General features: G+C 38.8%; 1 protein-coding gene across 1 annotated transcript in view; it reads right to left on the reverse strand.

The window, feature by feature from the left end:
- The window catches only part of LOC113257545 (cyclic AMP-dependent transcription factor ATF-7), a 75570-nt gene that overhangs the window by 45337 nt on the left and 12339 nt on the right, over positions 1 to 17894 (reverse strand). Inside the window, exon 3 of the mRNA XM_057318829.1 lies at positions 11653 to 11721. Coding sequence (XP_057174812.1) covers positions 11653 to 11700 — 48 coding nt within the window. The 5' untranslated portion in view covers positions 11701 to 11721. The remainder of the gene's footprint in view (positions 1 to 11652; positions 11722 to 17894) is intronic.

Raw genomic sequence — 17894 nt, forward strand, 5'->3', positions numbered from 1 at the left:
TGCTTTTTTGCGCCTATGAGTGGAGGATGCTGAAGTCAAGATTTTTAGGTCCCAGTTTTCTAGTCCTGTCTGCCTTTCTGGTTGGTCAAAAATTCATTTTCTTTCTCATCTTAAAATCATGTCCCTGCTACAAAAGTGGTTGTTTACCTCAGAGAGAGTTAGCCACATCTCAGCAGCATTCTCAAGCAGATAAAAAACCATTACAGATTAAGGCTGAGGCAGTTGCAGAGAGGCCCCTTCATGTGAGTAAGAATTCTTACCTTTTTGTACAGGTCCAGCTCAGTTATAGGTCCAGCTCTCTCTGGTATAGCAGCCAAATGCCTAGATCAGTCATAAACTGTAGCCAGGACTTACTTAACTGGTGGCACTGGGACCATTTACCAAAAAACTACGTATTCTCTCTTTTCTTCCCCCTAGGCTAGATGAGCATATTTACATGCATAGGGAGAATAATAAGAAACCAATTTAAGCTAGTAGTTAAGAGTGCTAGTCTGGGGGTGCCTGCCTGGGTGGCTCAGTCGTTAAGCGTCTGCCTTCGGGGCCTGATTCCAGCGTTCTGGGATTGAGCCCCGCATCACGCTCCTCTGCTGGGAGCCTGCTTCTTCCTCTCCCACTCCCCCTGCTTGTGTTCCCTCTCTCGCTGGCTGTCTCTCTGTCAAATAAATAAAATCTTTAAAAAAAAAAAAGTGCTAGTCTGGAATCTATCTGGGTTTGTATAATAGCTCCATCACAAAATACTGTGTGGCCTTGTACCAGTTACTCAGTCTCTCTGAGCCTTAGCTTTCTCATCTGTACAACAGGGATAATACTATATCCTCCCTCAGGGGATCTCTAGGATTAAATAAAACAGTATCTATAAAGCCCTTTTGTACAGTACAGAAGAGCTCAGTTAGCTGTTGTATTACTGCTATAGCTGTTATTATTATTACATAAATAAAGTTAAACAATTTTCTTTGTATTTTGTTCTCTCCCATTCTCCGCATCTGATCCTTGGCTGGAATATAATTTTCCACATTATATAAACATAACGTTTCCTCTAAGTTGTATGTTAGTGTATGTATACATAAGCTGTCGGTCTGCACTAATTGATATTAATCTGAACATCATGTGATAGACCCTTCCATAGGCTAATGTTCATTTTACCACAGAAGTCAATTCAGCTCAACAAGTAGGGAAACTAAATTAGCACTGAGGTCAAGACTGGAGCCAAGTCTAGAAGGTGAAGAGTCACTATCTCTATGAAAAGAGATCTTATCCAATACTAGGGAGTTAGAATTCTAAGTAGTTAGGAAGCTTGAATCCTAGAACTAGAGAAATCAGTTCACTCTCCTTCCCTCATATTTTATCAATATAAATTTTCCAGGGCAGGAAAAAGAGGAAATCTCTCTCTCTCTCTTTTTTAAAGATTTTATTTATTTGACAGAGAGAGACACAATGAGAGAGGGAACACAAGCAGGGGGAGTGAGAGAGGGAGAAGCAGGCTTCCTGCTGAGCAGGGAGCCCGATGCAGGGCTCGATCCCAGAACCCCCAGGATCATGACCTGAGCCAAATGCAGACGCTTAATGACTGAGCCACCCAGGCACCCCTAATATCTCTCTTTCTATCCAAAAAGAATTAAGTTGCTTCTAGCGTTTATTAAGGCCCTTAAGATTTATACTTCTCAACTAGCTTCTAATAAAAGGAAGTTGAAATAGCCCAATACAAAACTAAGAAGTAAATGTTTATCTTTGACATCCTCATAAGTTGCCATGTCTCCTTTGCTCAGGAACCATTCCACCTAAGCCAGTCCTCATCTACTATCCCCTAACCCAAATACAAACTTCCATTCCTTTATGTAGCCAATATTACATCTGTGGTTAAGCTGATTTATACTAAAGCGTGAATGACAGCTCCCATACTTTTCTAGTAACTTATTAGTTTACACTAGTCTTTAACTAATGTAGAAGTACAGAGGATTACTTTAAGATAGGGCATCTTTCTTATTTACCTTTAAATTGCACTGACTTTTCAGTCACACATAAGGCTGCCCATGGGAGGAATGGAAAGGACACTTTATCGTACTCAACCTCATCAAAGGAAAAGGGACCATGGGGTCTACTTCTTCTTGCTTTGCTCAGCCCTAATACCTTCATTCTCCAGATACAGTCCATTCAATGTTCATTCTACCCTTGCTCCCCACACCTAGAACCAGTAAAACCGTCACTAGGCAAGCCAAATCTTTTAACATCAGAGACTCCCAAAAGACAAGAAAAGCTGCCACCTTAATCTCCCTGGAGAGATTCTTGGGGCTTTTAGAGGGACCTTGGAGCTGTAACCTTAAATGTTTAATTTTCTCTCCTCCTTTCTCCATCTATTCCTAATAACGTGATTATCTGCTCACAACTTTAAAGAATTAGAGGACTGCATGATTCTAACTATATGACATTCTGGAAAAGGCAAAACTATGGAGACAGTAAAAAGATCAGTGGTGGGGTGCCCGGGTGGCTCAGTAGGTTAAGCATCCCACTCTTGATTTCGGCTCAGGTCATGATCTTGGGGCTGTGAGATCAAGCCCCGCATAGGGCTCTGCACTCAGCAGAGAGTCTGCTTGGGATTCTCATTCTCTCTCTCTCTCTCTCTCTCTCTCTCTTCCTTAACCCCTCCCCCCATTCACGCACATGCACACACCTGCACACACGCTCTCTCTCTCAAATAAATAAATACATCTTAAAAAAAATAAAATATTAAAAAAATATCAGTGGTTACCAAGGGTTGGGGGTAGGAGTGGGGAGGGATGAATAAGTGGAACACAGGGGATTTTTTAGGGCAGTGAAGCTATTCTCTATGATACAATAATGGTGGGGACATGTTATTATACATTTGTTAAGACCCATAGAATGTACAACACAAAGATTAAACCCCAATGTAGCTTATGGACTTCAGTTAATATTAACATATCAATACTGGCTCATCAGTTATAACAAATGTACCACAGGAACATAAGATACAATAGCAGAGGGGCTCCTGGGTGGCTCAGTCTGTTAAACATCTGCCTTCAGCTCAGGTCATGATCCCAGCACCCTGGGATCAAGGCCCGCATCAGGCTCCCTGCTCAGTGGGAAGCTTGCTTCTCCCTCTCCCTCTGCTGCTGCTCCCCCTGCTTGTGCTCTCTCAAATAAATAAATAATACATACATACATAAATACATAAATAAAATCCTTTACAAAAGATACAGTAGCAGGGGAGAATAAGGAGGGAATATGGGAACTCTCAGTACTTTCTACACAATTTTTTTTTAAAGGTTTTATTTACTTGGGAGAGAGAGCAAGCTACAGAAAGAGAGAGAGAGAGAGCACAAGCAGAGGGAGAGGGAGAGGGAGAAGCAGAGAGTCCGACGCAGGGCTCGATCCCAGGACCCCAGGACCATGACCTGAGCCAAAGGCAGATGCTTAACTGACTGAGCCACCTAGGCACCCCTGCACTTAATTTTTCTGTAAGTGTAAAACTGATGTAAAGAATAGTCTATTATTTTTTTTTAATTAGAGGAAACACTGGTTAATAATAATCCCCCACCAGGTACAATGACTAATAAGAGCCAAGATAAGCCATACAAGAAGGCGGCAAACAGTAAAAAAATTAGACTATAGCGCTTAATCACAGACTAGACAAGGTGATAACTAAAGGCAAAGAAAGAGGCTTGAGGAAGTGAGAGAAGGAGAGAGACAACTCTCACAGCATTTTTACAATGACTTGTGTGCAAAAAAACTGAAGCAAATGTTATCTCCCTCAGAGAAAGAGAAGAGAAACCAAGCTTATAAGGGGTACTGAGATAGGTGGCAGAAAAATTACCACCATTAAGCCTCCGGCACACTTACAAGTGTCACCCTGACGCCTCTCCCTGCGGCTAAGAAATCAGAGCTTGTCATTGTAACCAAGTCTGCAACATGTGCTGGTGCCAATCTTTATGGTAAATTGAGGCATTTCTCAGGAAAATCAAGGGATAATTGCCCAGTATCAAAAGAAGATCTGACCCTTGGGAGGAGAAAGGAGGTGTCCTTTTGCCACAGGATGACTCTCTCTGGAGTAACATAAATGGCTCTTCAAGAGACGATGTCTCTGATAAGCGGAGCTACAACTCTGCAGCCAATCTGCCGAATGCCGAACAGAGCACTCAGCTTTCCGCAATGACTCAAAGGACACGGCAAGGCTGCAGATTTATTCCGCTGACTTTCCCTGCAGAACTACTCAAGTTTTTCAAAGGCAAAAAGGAAGAACTCTCTCCTTCAACCCAGGGAATTGCAAATTCCACCTGGGATCTAAAGACAGAACTGTTTGCTCAAAATCTGACATCATCGATGTGAGCAAGGAGATCTAAAAGCTGGAATGATGGCTGGCAATTTTGGTCTTTAGAGCAGAAGTTGGTTCAGCTCTTCAATCTGCCAGCAGAATCAGCAGCCACACAGGGCACATGGTGTGCCAGACTGGGAATGGGCTAATTTCAAAATTCATTCTCACGTCTCTCTGTACTTTAACACGGCAATTGCGAATAGTCCAGATTCCTACCAAAGCGCAATCTTGGGTGGTGTATTTCACCGCACAAAGAAATTTCAAAGTAAAAACATAAAGGCACTATTACAAAGAGATAAACCCCAAACCTTCCATCTTTTCTTTGCAATGTCTTCCTTCTTGAAATCTTATCTTAACCTGATAATTTTTGAGGGATTTAAAAAGCAAAATCTATCTACAATAAACTATTAATAGCAGCATTTCTCCCTCACAATTTGTATGTCATTTCTTCAAGATGAGATTTTGAAAGAGAAAAGCTTTCTACATTTTCTAAGTCAAAAGTAACAGCCATGTGCTATGATTTATAGGACAGTCCCTCTATGGTTAAATAGATTCAACCCTCAACAGACAAAAGAAAACCAGGCTTGAGAATTAAGATATGCAATTTCTATTTGAAACCTCTTTTATCTTAAGATAAACAAAGATTTTTAAACACTAAAATTTAGAGATAATCAGTTCTATTTTGATTTTTTAGAATATTCACTGCTGTACTGAGCACGTACCCTGGAACAGGAACTGGAGCATGGGCAGTAGTAATAGCAAAATACAGCACAGAAAATTATAAACAGAAAATCAGAATAAGACTTTTTCCCCAAAAAACAAAACATATAACTCCTTTTACAAAAACAAATGAAAAGAGGACACAAATAGAGATGTTTTGCTTTATAAATAACACTGCAAAACAACGAATATCTTAAATATTTAGACATAACCAAAAGTCTAAAGATTTGGCTAAGTGAAATTTAGCTAAGTGGTTACCAACGTTTGCAACTGTAACCCTTTCAAAGGGGTTTATCATAAAGAGTCAATTAAGGTAAAAACGTGGCTCTTCCCTAACTCCAAATGAAGGGGCTTCTCTTATACTGTAAATCCAATTTAAAAAGGACACTGTGTTTTAATATAAGTCACTGGCATATGGTTAAAAAGCTTAAGTTTGTCCGGTTACATCCTTTGAGCAGAACATTTAAGTTCTCTTTCCTCTCCTATGAAAGAGCTTCCAGAGAGCATCCCTTACACCTTGTTCATAATGCACAATTTATCGGCATTTTGTTTCCTTTCTAAATGGCCGGGAGGGAAGAAGAGCTCCACAGCCACTGTGTGTGGTTAGTAATGGCGCTTTTACTTGTCATTGTACAAAGCCTGTTAAATATTTACAACACAGACAGCAATATCTAGTCCTAAACACCCAGTTGTGAGTTTGAATTTTTTTAGAAATAAATCTATGACAAGTTTTCCCCAGCAAAACGCCAGAAGACTTTACTAACAGCTTCAAGAGACCCAGCGGGTCCAGAGGAGCAGTTATAGGCCATCTGGTGATTACTTATTATTATTTATACAGCACCGTAGATGTACACACAGATGTGTTATGAATCCACACACAGAGTAGGCCCTAACAAGGGCTTCAGACAAAATGCGACTGCTGAGCAAGTCAATCTGCATTAAAGAAACACACAAACCAGAAAGAGGGAACACACTGGCTCTTCTTCAATCTGCCGCATTAGCTGGAAGAGTATTTGATAAGAGAATGATGAATTCTATATAATGATGACAATATCTTGTAAGTTAACAACCTAGCTATATGTGGTTTTGCAGGGGTGGCAAAAGAGGGACTAACAAAGGACAGACTCTCAGATCCAGAGGTACTTTATTAACTGGCAGTTTATAAAAGAAGGGACTAGGAAACAGCGTCTCTCCCGAGTTAGGAAGAACTGAGATACAAAGATACAGAATCTTATTTTTTTTCTACCAGGAATGCTCTGAGAACAGTTTCTGGGCTCCCATTCCAAATATTAAGTCATACCAAAGGAAAACAAGAGTGAATAACTGAAAAATTTCATCTTAATTTCTTGGGTATAGCTCTAATTAGGTTCATACAGCCTCTCCCAACTCCACCCCCTGGCAGAGCAGGGATGCTTTTAATCTACTATGTTTTTAGTAACATAATAATAACGGTAACATAAAAAGCTAAAATCACCAAACACATGTTTCTAAAGGCAAGTGTCAAGAGTGCCAGACTGGACATTAAAAACACATTTAATTCCCTGTTCTTAATACATTTACATTTTTTAAAATCCTGGTCCCAATTTTGTCCAACGCTGCATAACGGTGGTCTACTTCCATCACAAGGGTTCATAAAACTGTAGCGTACTCAGAGTGGACTGAAAAGTTATTGCAAAATCAACATATTATTACAAAAAACAAGGTTAGCATTTGGCCTAATTGTGTATAATGCAGTGTATTTTCAGCTGCCTGACAGCATGCAGGCACTCTTACCAGATGGGAACTGGATGAATTATTGAATGAAATATGAATTATTAAATAAAAATTTGAATTTTTTTAAACTCTTGGCAGGGGGTGAGGAAGAAAGGCTTATTTGTTTGCCTGAAATTGCCCTCACCTGTCGAAGCATGTAAAGATGGTATATACCACCATAAATGGCATTTACCTATCAGAGCCATTTCTTCCCTTGTTATTCTCCAATTCAAGATGCTCCCCTGACATAAAGAATTAGTGATCGGCACCAACCCATTCTTCCTTCTTTTCTTTTGTGTTAATGCCAGGTAATAGGGAAACTTGCCAAAGAGACAGAATTAAAAATCCAGAGGCCCACAGTACCAGTATGGCCCACTTAAAGAGAGGGCAGGGATAACAGAAAAAAAATCTCTATAGATTTGTGTTACATAGGCAATAAAACATATACCTTTGTAGCATGCCAGCATTTAACCAATCAGAGAAGCTATTTGTTGCCTCATATATTACAAAGCAATAGAGATTTAAGGGATAATGGTCATGGAGGCAGAGGATACGAAGCAATAAACAGCACTGGAGGTTGGTTAAATGCCAAGTGAAGCCAGGACTACAGCACCATAAACATTATTCCTATTATATGACAAGATAAGGAGGTACAAGAACCTGCCCTCAATCCCACCACAACGAGGGCTCTACTGCCATTCTTGGCCTTAGAAAGGGAAAGCAGGCCCTGGAGGTCTATGAGCTAGTTATGTGTTTCATGTCTCAGTTAGATATGAACAGAACCTCAACCTGTACCTAAATGTCCTCTGGGAGAAGAAAAGATCTGGTAGTAGATATCCTTAGGGGGGAAAAAAGAGTAACAGCCCCTCAGGTCACAATGAACAGAGAAATAATCACAAGACTTTTCCTTAAAAAGACAGAGTGGATACAGAGGTAGTTATAACAGAAATCTTCCTCAATGGATAATAATGGGATGATCCTGTCCATGAGAAGTATCTCCTCAGAGGAAAGGTGTTCCTGCTCTTAAAGAAACAGGCATTCTAAGTAATAAGCTTATGTGATCAGCTTCCGCTCAAAGGCTTAGTTATGGTAACCAGAAGGACTACTTAAATCCGCATAATTTGTACTGCAGAACAGTGTCATGTTCCCGAGAGGAAGGTACAGGAATATGGAATTTGTTGACTCCTAGTAACAAAAACTGGGCAAAAAGCACCCAAAAGGTAAGTTATCTAACTGCATTTACAAATTCAAGATTACTGTCAGAAACATAGTACAGTTGACCCTTGAACAACACAGGTCTGAACTGCACAGATCCACCTATATGTGGATTTTTTTCGATAAAAATAGTACAGTACTGTAAATTTTCTCTTCCCTACAATTTTCTCAACATCTTTTTTTCTCCGGCTTACTCCAAAGTGAGAATACAGTATATAGTACATATAACACACAAAATATGGGTTAATCAACTGTTTATGTTATCGGTAAGGCTTCAGGTCAACAGTAGGCTATTAGTAATTAAGTTTTGGGGGAGTCAAAAGTTACATGCAGATTTTTAACTCCCTCGGGCGCTCCTAACCCCTCCATTGTTCAAGGGTCAACTGTAGTTTTTCCTGCTTCCACAAACAATAGAACAATTTTACAATCCACCTTTAAATAAAAATGTCCCCAAAAGCATCAAAAACTTAAAAGACTACCTAAATTCAGCACCAAACTATACTTCTATTTTAATAACACAGAAGGAAAGCCATTTTATAGTCATAATGGTTTTACTTAGATGCTATCTTATAAACATTTCAAAAACCCAAATCTCTCAAATTCAACCCAACTCTTTGCCACAGAGTATCTGGGGTACTGTTGCCTTAACAACACTAACCCATTCTCTGGAGGCAGCTCTATTAACTATTCCTGCTACCACATTCTACAGAGAGGTATTAGCAAGAATATTGCTTTCCCTAAGCTCCTCTTCATGAGAGTGATGAGGCCTCAAGAGAAACAGGGTCTCAACAAGAGAATAGGGATGAGAGGGCTCAAAACACCCTATCATCTGTCTTTTCAGATAAGAATGCAGAGAATACAACCTTCAGCAGCCATCTTTCTTTTAAAAAAGTGCATGCAGCATATTTAGAATTCAGCTGTGTCACATCAGACTTACTGTTGGGAAGTGGATCATGAACAGAATCCAAAAATAACAGCCATTAAAGACCTAGCAACCAAAACATGTTTACGTATCCATTGAAAGCCTGGTGGTTTTGATTATATGGTGGAGAGCATAATCCACTAGTCTATTTTAGGTGAATTTTCCTTTCACCTTCCCTTAATATTAAGGCGTAAGATGGTTTCTGAGTTTAGGGGTACATAGGGTAAAAGTCTGGGCAGAGAACAGATACTGAAATAATGTAAGATTCCGATAGTTTTTGTTGCTTGGTTTTTTAAGGATCAGTCTCTTGAATTATAATGTGCTTTCATTCCTTCTTCCTCTAAGTGGTAGAAACCACTGATTTTTGAGGCTTCTATGGCAATAAGTTCTGAACCATGTCTTGTAAAAATTATCATGGTCCTTATTACCACTCCTGGGATTTACATAGCTTTTTAAAATTATTCTACCATTTCTGGAATAAAAATTTTGAATCAATGACAGTGGATTATAAATAGCTTGAAGGCCTCAAGTGGCTCCAGGATAAAACCATTTTCAAGGGATATAAGAAAGCTGGATGACAGGCCAAGGGTAGTTCGCTTTCCCAAATTTATCCTCTCTGCCAGATTTCCACTATTTCATGTAATAGAAAGCAATCACAGTAAAGTACATCCTGTAGAGATCCTACTGTAGAGTTAATTGTCACTAGATATGGGGAGAAACTTGGAAGGAGACTAAATATAACTAAAGAACTACCATTTTACCTGACCATAAAATTCTGACATGCAAAGGAGGTAAAGTAACTTGAATCCAAAAGAAGGTAACAATCTCCCTGAGTTCCAAATCCATTGAGGGGGGAAAAAGGCCTTCAGGACCAACACTAGAGGTTATAATGAATCTGAACAACCAAAATACCAGCAAACAATTCAGAAATGGGAGGAAGAAGTAGGGGAAGGAAAAGGCTTATGATAAACAGTATCCAACAATACAAAAGGAACCAAAGTAAAAAGTCCCAACTGTTTTTACCACCTCTAGTCCAAAAAATCCAAAACAAAAAGAAACAAACACAAAATCCTCTGGGATCTCACAAATTTCACTGAAAACTACTGCTTTCTGATGAGACGGCCTAAAGTAACCTACTTATACGTATCTTCCTCAGGGAACTTAAGAGATGCTTTTCCAGTGTACTCCTTTAATTTTATAATCCATTTTAAGTCCTTGTCTAGGTGGTTTTAAGCATAAAACATAAGAGGGGCACTGAGAAGCTTAAACAATAAATGAAGAAAAATAAATGTAAGTATGAAAAAATAAACCTTTTCATCAAAAATGCAGATTTTTAAAGGGAGATAAGTGAAAAGGGTCCCAGGTATCAATTATAGAAATCACAGTAAATAGTATTATCAACAAATCCACACACAAAAATTTGGAGGGATTAGGTTCAGATATGTATTCTAACACAGCTGTCTGAAAAGTGAAACAAATTTACCCTAATTTCCCAAGTGGCTTCCATTGTAAAAGAATAAAATACAAATCACATGGGGGAAAACAGTCAACAATAAAGTTGAAAACTCTGACAAGAAAGGAAATATACCCTATGATGCTGTATACTTCAGAATGCAGTGGCTTTTTTAGCCTTCTCTGAAATTTTCAGCATTTACGGGAATTCGGAATCTTCCTTCTGCCTATTCCTTGTCACTACTCTCATCTCATTCACCTCTCAAATTCCAATTCTTAGAAATTTCTGGAACTTAACTCTCTTCCTTCTGCTGAAGTATTTACAATGTTTAATAGAACTAGTCTGCAATCTCACATACCACCAGTAAGTGTCACTGGGCAGTCACATGGCATATTCCTAACTGAAAGGAAATTCAACCCTTCAGTTCCATAAAATCAATTCATAAAGGCTGATAAAATTTCCTTTGTATGCCTTTCTTCATCCTTTGTGGAACATGGCAGTAGGGGAGGGTCTAGGAAGAAGAGTTAAGAAGGTGCAAAATGGGGGTGGGGGGGTATAAAAAGGCAGTTTCAACAAAATAGCTTTATTAAAAAAAAGCATATAATGAAAAATATGACACATAATGTACACATATGCAAACAATAACATGGCAGCTGACATACAGAACAAGGCATTTCGTGGTGTCAGACAGGGAAGATGGCTGAGAAATCCTGTAGTTTACATATTGCTGTGAGATCTCAGGTTCTATGTTGGATTTGTATTTCCTACATAGACAGATATGTGCCTTAGCTGCCAACAATGGTTTTCTGGATCAACAGTCCAAAGAAACTTTTTTTTCTTATTTAACAAATCCAACAGACTCCAGCAAATCGGGGCTCACGATGAACAATTCTCAGCTGCCTGCTCTAAATATGTTAAGCACACTTTTATATCCATGAAGGTTGAGGAAAAGATATTTCTAAACTTGTTTTATATTTAGATGGATAGCTTTAGAAAGCAGGAGAGAGCAACACGTATTCCTCAACACTGTGTACTGGGAAACAAACACCAGTAGAATAACAATATGAAAGAGAGCAAGGCAGATTTCATTACGGTAGAGTGCCTACACTTCCTCATAACATGGATTTACACACTGCAAATCCTCTGATCTGATTACCTCCAGTGATCACGTAAAATACCGGCTTTAAACTCTTTGCCTTAGTGATAAAACAGCCACTTTGATTCACAACGAGACATTCACAATAAAGTATATTGTAAACGTACCTGTCCACAGCCCGGGGCATTGCACACAAACGGTCTGTCGTCTCCCATATTTCATATAGCAGAGCGGAGCTGAGGAGGGGGAGGCAGGGGGAAAAGTTATGTTAAATACGCTGGAGTTAAAAAAAAAAAAAAGTGCTTCAAAAATATCAAGCCTAGAAACAGGTGTTCCAAGAATGCTGTCTATCAAAGCTATAAACACAGGCTACTTTGGTGAGACCCATTAGACAGGTGGCATATGATCTACTGCGACTCAACTGAAACTTTTAATTAGAAAAACTGAGACCTAAATAGTGAAGGAATTTCAAACCTTTTGCTAGATTTTCCCTCTTTCTGCTACAGTATATAACACACTCCTCTAGCCTGCTGAATTACAATCAGTGCAGTTCCCTATGTCAATAAATTCACTGAACATTCGATGCGGAAGCCATATTTCTGAACCAGAGAAGACCAAAATTTGTCATTTAATTAATTAAGGGATTATAGGAGGGGTGCTCCATTTTATAGGGCTATAATCTGGCTCCCTGGTGTATAAACTACGAGACTGTTGGCAAGGGCCGTTTATCCCAGATTATTGCCAAAGAAAACAAAGCACCCATCCTATTGGGCTACACGGGAAATGATTTTCATTAATAAAAAAATAAAAAATAAAAACCTTCTCTCCCCACTGGGAGCCTCCTTCTCCCCCCACCAATCGTCTGTGGCAAATGGAGAAATATCGGTGCCCTTCCCCCTCTAATTCTATTTATGGCGAGGTTTTTAAAAGCAGCAATAAAACAAATGTCGACTCTTTGGGGGTTTACTGGGTGAATATGTTCCGGCTGTTTGTGCCGCTCTCGGCCAGAGTTCTTGGGCTGCTCTGCTGCAGCCAACAGATGTGTGCTGCTGCAGGGGATAAAAGAAATGGCACTAAAAGGCATCACCATCCATCCTCCCCATTTCTCTGAAGAATTTAACAGGGCTTATACTGTTGTTGTTTTTTAATTATTGAAGCTAAACTCTTGAAATGTTGATCGAAACTCTTTGTCAAAGAACAATAATTCCGACATGAACGTGTTGGGGGAAATTTCTCATTTCCCAACTAGGAATAAAAATAGAGGTGGAGATGGATAAGGATGAGAAATGCAAATCATAGTAAAAATATTCCTAAAAGATAAACAGGGTTTTGAAGGGGGGGGGCACAAAAATAGTCTTCATAGAATAAACTCCTAAAGGATATTTTCGAACATCCTTCTACAAGAAAGGTGTAGAAAAGAGTATTAACAAGGGAAGATGAAAGAGGAAGAACTGTAATTTGAATATGCCTAGAAGCAACTTCAGAACTATAACCAAATTCAAATTTTTATCCTGGAGATAAACCAAAATATCAGGTTAACCTCACTCAGGTCTGTGTTAAAATAAAATGTTGAAGTGCTAGACTGAATTTGGTCATCAGAAAACTCTGCTTAAACCTCAAAGGGTAGCTAGGTAACTAACATCTCTTCTACTCGCTTCAGACTCACTCTGGGGTTGGAACCAGTACTTCTGGTAGTCTGATCAGCAATTCCACAACTCATCAGTGTTTAAAATTGTGGGGTGCCCCAGAAAATAGAGAGGGCTTCTTAGTCATCGTTCAGTGTGCTGGGAACAGGGTCGGACTATGAAGGAAACCGATGCTGCAGCATCGCTGTGACGGAAGAGAGCCTGTACGCACATAGGTGTACACAGATTTATATCACATTTAGCCAGGATAAATTGCTTCAATAAATTCTGTTCCTAGGAGAAGCCAGCTGAAGCTGATGATTGGGTACTGAGAAAATGGGAGCTTTATTCTTCACACAGCCCCAGGACAAGGGGGTTTTCTGGTTTGTTTGTTTTAAATACATGATGATTTTTTAGCACTTTCTGGAACTATGACATCGTGCAAAAAATAAACATAAAGTAACTAAAAGTAAATAAATGCAAAGACCACAGCCAGTATGACTGAAAATTCAGAACATTTCTGGAAAGCAATTCATCTCTGGAAAAATTCCTAACTGCTGTGCTGGAGATAATTTTACTTCCTAGTCCCAAACCCTGTTTCCCTAATATAATCATGAAATGAGAATTTTATTTCAACAAGGTCTTGTAGCATATTTTCAACCAGGAAGTAAACTGCAAGGGCTAGAGCAGACATAACATAAGGACCAGGTGGGATTCCTTCCTTTTACCTTGGTTCTGTGATTTGAGGCTAAATTTTCTGTTTTCTACCTAGTTAGAGGAGAAAAAGGGTGCTTGCTGGCTGAGGAGCAGGGCAGCGCTGGCATAAGAAGTGATTGAATAAACTCTGGAATGGTTTCCCTCCAACCACAAAATTCAAAATTTAACTTGGTTTTGTACAATCATATCCCAATATATGGTTTCCAAATTTTATTTAAGGGCATCCTTACTAGGAAACAGAAATGGAAAATCATGATTTTCTAAAAGAAAACAAAAGGAAAACCAAGTTGGGGAAAAGTATTAAATGCAACAGAAGTAAGCATTTTCATGGCTCTTAAATACCAAATCTGACAATTACTAACTAGGATTTCCTGCTTCCTTCCCACTTTACTGGCTTTTTGTTTTGCCATTTTCACCAAAAGGAGGATCACAATGGGAGGAAGAAGGCCCTCCTTCTTAAATACCCAGAATTATTCTGAAATCATTCCTCAGTCTCTTGCTCCTTTTCATTTCCATCACTCTTGCTTTTTCGCTTTACAGGGATTTGTCTTTTTTAAGAATTAAATATACAACAACAATAATAATGATCTGTTCTCCCACTTAAAAAAAAAAACAACAACCCCGCTTACATCTTTTTAAATTCCCAGTCTGCTGCATCAATTGCTACATATAAGGAATGCCAATGCTTATTTCTATTTGATACTTAAAGCAAATCTCTAATTATGAGAGAGGTCAAACTGATGCCTTCTCAAGAACAAAAAGCAGCACATTTCTGTAGTATAAACAGGCCGAGACAAAGGTGAAATCTTGAATAAAGACGCTGCCATTCACTAGAATTTAATTCACGGCCCATCTGTAACTGTACTACTTGACAAGTAGATCACGGGTCTGGGTATGACACTCAAGTCCGTCGTCTGCTCCTCGGTCTATTCCTCAGGAAGAAACTCTGCATTTTAGAAAACTAACCAATAAATGACAGACAAAGGACACACACACTAAGAGACATTTCCAGGAGGAAGTGAGATGCTTTCAGAGGAGATCTTAGAAAAGGAAAACAAAGATTCAGAAAAATGCTGTCTTAGAGGCCAAGTCTGCTCATGTACTCAGTCACCAGAATGCATAAATGATAAAAATTATGATTTACTCAAAAGAGAGAAAGTTATCTGAATGCTGGGAGAGAAGTGAAGGAAACCCAAGGCTTGGAGACTGATTTTTAATAACTGGGATAATTTCATAAAATCTATGTTAAATAATTTTGTCAGAGCCAGTAGTATATTCTAAAATGCTCAATGTGCAAATAAGAAAACCGATTCTCTATGAATAAACACAGATACATATATATGCATATCTATCTTTTTTTCTCTTTTTTAATAGAATGAGGACAGAGTCTGTCACTGAGGACTACAAGGTCAGTTCTCTGGACCCAGTTATAATGTGATTATTTCTTTACTAACTAACTGCTATTCATAAAATGACCCAACTTTAGTAAGGAATAAAAGCCATGTACAAACACACCCCAGGGGCTGTTCTTAGGTTCCTAAAAACAAAAAGCAGACACTGCTAAGTACAAAAAATGAGAAGGGCATATGCACCATTAATATCAAAGATTCATGAAAATCTAGAAGGGGTTCAGACTAGCTATCATTCATTCATTCAAAAAACATTACTAAGGAACTAAGTGCCAGGCAGAGTGGACATAAAAATAAAAAGACAATAATCCTTTGCAAAAAAAAGAATCTTTCACTCATCTGTGTCAAAAAAAACTAGAGCTGGACAGTAGTTAAAGCAGTAAAAAACAGTTTTTAGTCAGAACTATTGCAATAGGGGAAAAGAGTCCTCAGTATAGAACTGGGCTCAATTCTGAATACATCATGGGCAAGTGGAAATTTATAGCCAAGGACCATGGTGGGGGTTAATGGATGGAAAAGTACTAAGAGGAAACATCAGGAGAAGGGGGGATTCTGACTAAACCGACCTAACAAGATTCTTGCTAAAGGCAGGCCAGGGTGATGAGACGTAACCGGGGTGGTGAAAGAAGAAGAACCTGATCAGATATGAGGGTGATCAGATACTGAGGGTGGGGGATTCTTGCTAAAACTGATCTTACAACAAAGTACACAGATGGGCCTAAAAGAAGGTTCAGGAACCTGCCTAAAGTTTGGTCAAAGAATTTTTGTCATTTGGCATGAGAGGTGTCAGGTAAGCGGTAAGAATGACGGCTTAATTTACAAGTTCAATTCGTCAGAGACTGATAGGTGTCCATATTAGATCCCTTACTATTTTCTATTCTTTGTGGTCATTTATCAAATTCCTTTGCTAGACAAGTCCAGAGTACAGGCAAGAGCACAAAAAAGAGGGATTTAAAGTCTTGGTAAGTAAAAGATCTGACAAGGACAAAGTTTGAAACTAATAATCACAATTTACTTTGTGCATCAAAAAGTAAATATGGTCAGTTTTAAAATTCATCAATGCACTGGGGCGCCTGGGTGGCTCAGTTAAACATCCGACTCTTGGTCTCAGCTCAGGTCTTGATCTCAGGGTCATGAGATCAAGCCCCGCATTGGGTTCCACACTGGGCATGGGGCCTACTTAAAAACAAAACAAAACAAAAAATTTAAAATTCATCAATTCACTGAATACTTTATTCAGTGCCTACCCCACACTCTAGGCCCCAGAATTCAACAGTGAATGAGACAGACGAGGTTTCTACCCTTACAGTGCTTACTTATACTCTAAAACGAAGAGACAAACACTTAAGCAAGTAAACAAAATAATTTTAGATTAATAGCAGATAACTGCTATGAAAGAAATGAAATGGTGATATGTTAGTGGCTATGGGCAGGCTATTTTAGTTTCATAAATAAAAAAAAAGAAATGGCTGTAGTATCTGTGACCAAAAAGGGAACAGGGTAGAATATAGAGATCTAGGTTAAAACTTCTGGAAGGCTTTCCTCTCCTTACAGTTGATTTCCAGTAAATATTTATTGATTTAATATGAAGCCAATATTCAAGTATACTCTGCTGAGATTCTACATTTATCTTCCAGTTTTTTCACAAAGCTGCCGGCTGGGTCCACAAAACAATTGCTATCCGGGTATTTATCTATTTAAAGCTAAACATGTTTGACGTTATTTTATTTTATTTTATTTTATTTTATTTTATTTTTATTTTTAAAGATTTTTTAGTTATTTATTTGACAGAGATGGACAGCCAGCGAGAGAGGGAACACAGGCAGGGGGAGTGGGAGAGGAAGAAGCAGGCTCCCAGCGGCGGAGCCTGATGTGGGGCTCGATCCCAGAACGCCGGGATCACGCCCTGAGCCGAAGGCAGACGCCTAACGACTGCGCTACCCAGGCGCCCCTGACGTTATTTTAAATACATATTCTTAAGACATATTTTAAGTACATACTTTGCAACTACTTTGTGCCTAGGGCACTTGATGTGACTATACCCAACCAACTCTGTGCTTTCCTTATCACCCAAATAACATAGAGGAGGCTCCATAGCTTTTGGTTAGAGTGTTAAAAAATGGGGAGAAGGAAGATTATTTGTCAAGTTAACCCTTCATTGGCCCTTGAAAACAAAACTGAGGCCAGAGCTGTTAAGATATATTTTCAAGTATAAAAGAACGCAGCAGAAGGGGGCCTGGCTGGCTTCGCAGGTAGAGCATGTGACTCTTGATCTCAGGGTTATGAGTTCAAGCCCCACATTGGGTGTGGAGCCTCCATAAAAAATAAATGAAATAAAATAAAATCTTAAAAAAAAAAAGAAACATTAAAAAAAAAGAAAGCCACAGAAATTCTTATACCTTCATATAAGACTTTTGGGAGTACATATTTGAATAATCTTTCTGGAAAGCAATCTGGCAATATTTATATTGTCTTAAATGTTTTGTATCCCTTGAACAAATCATTCTTTTTTCAGCACTTTACTCTGAGGTTAAAGCCCAAAACATGACCACTTATACATTAAAATGTTCATCATAGTCTTATTTATAACAATAGAAAAAAAGAACAAGAATTAAACGTTTAAGAAGAATGGATCAATGTAAGATACTGCTTGACACT

This window comes from Ursus arctos, unplaced genomic scaffold (genome assembly GCF_023065955.2).
Source record: "Ursus arctos isolate Adak ecotype North America unplaced genomic scaffold, UrsArc2.0 scaffold_26, whole genome shotgun sequence".
Taxonomy (NCBI): Eukaryota; Metazoa; Chordata; class Mammalia; order Carnivora; family Ursidae; genus Ursus; species Ursus arctos.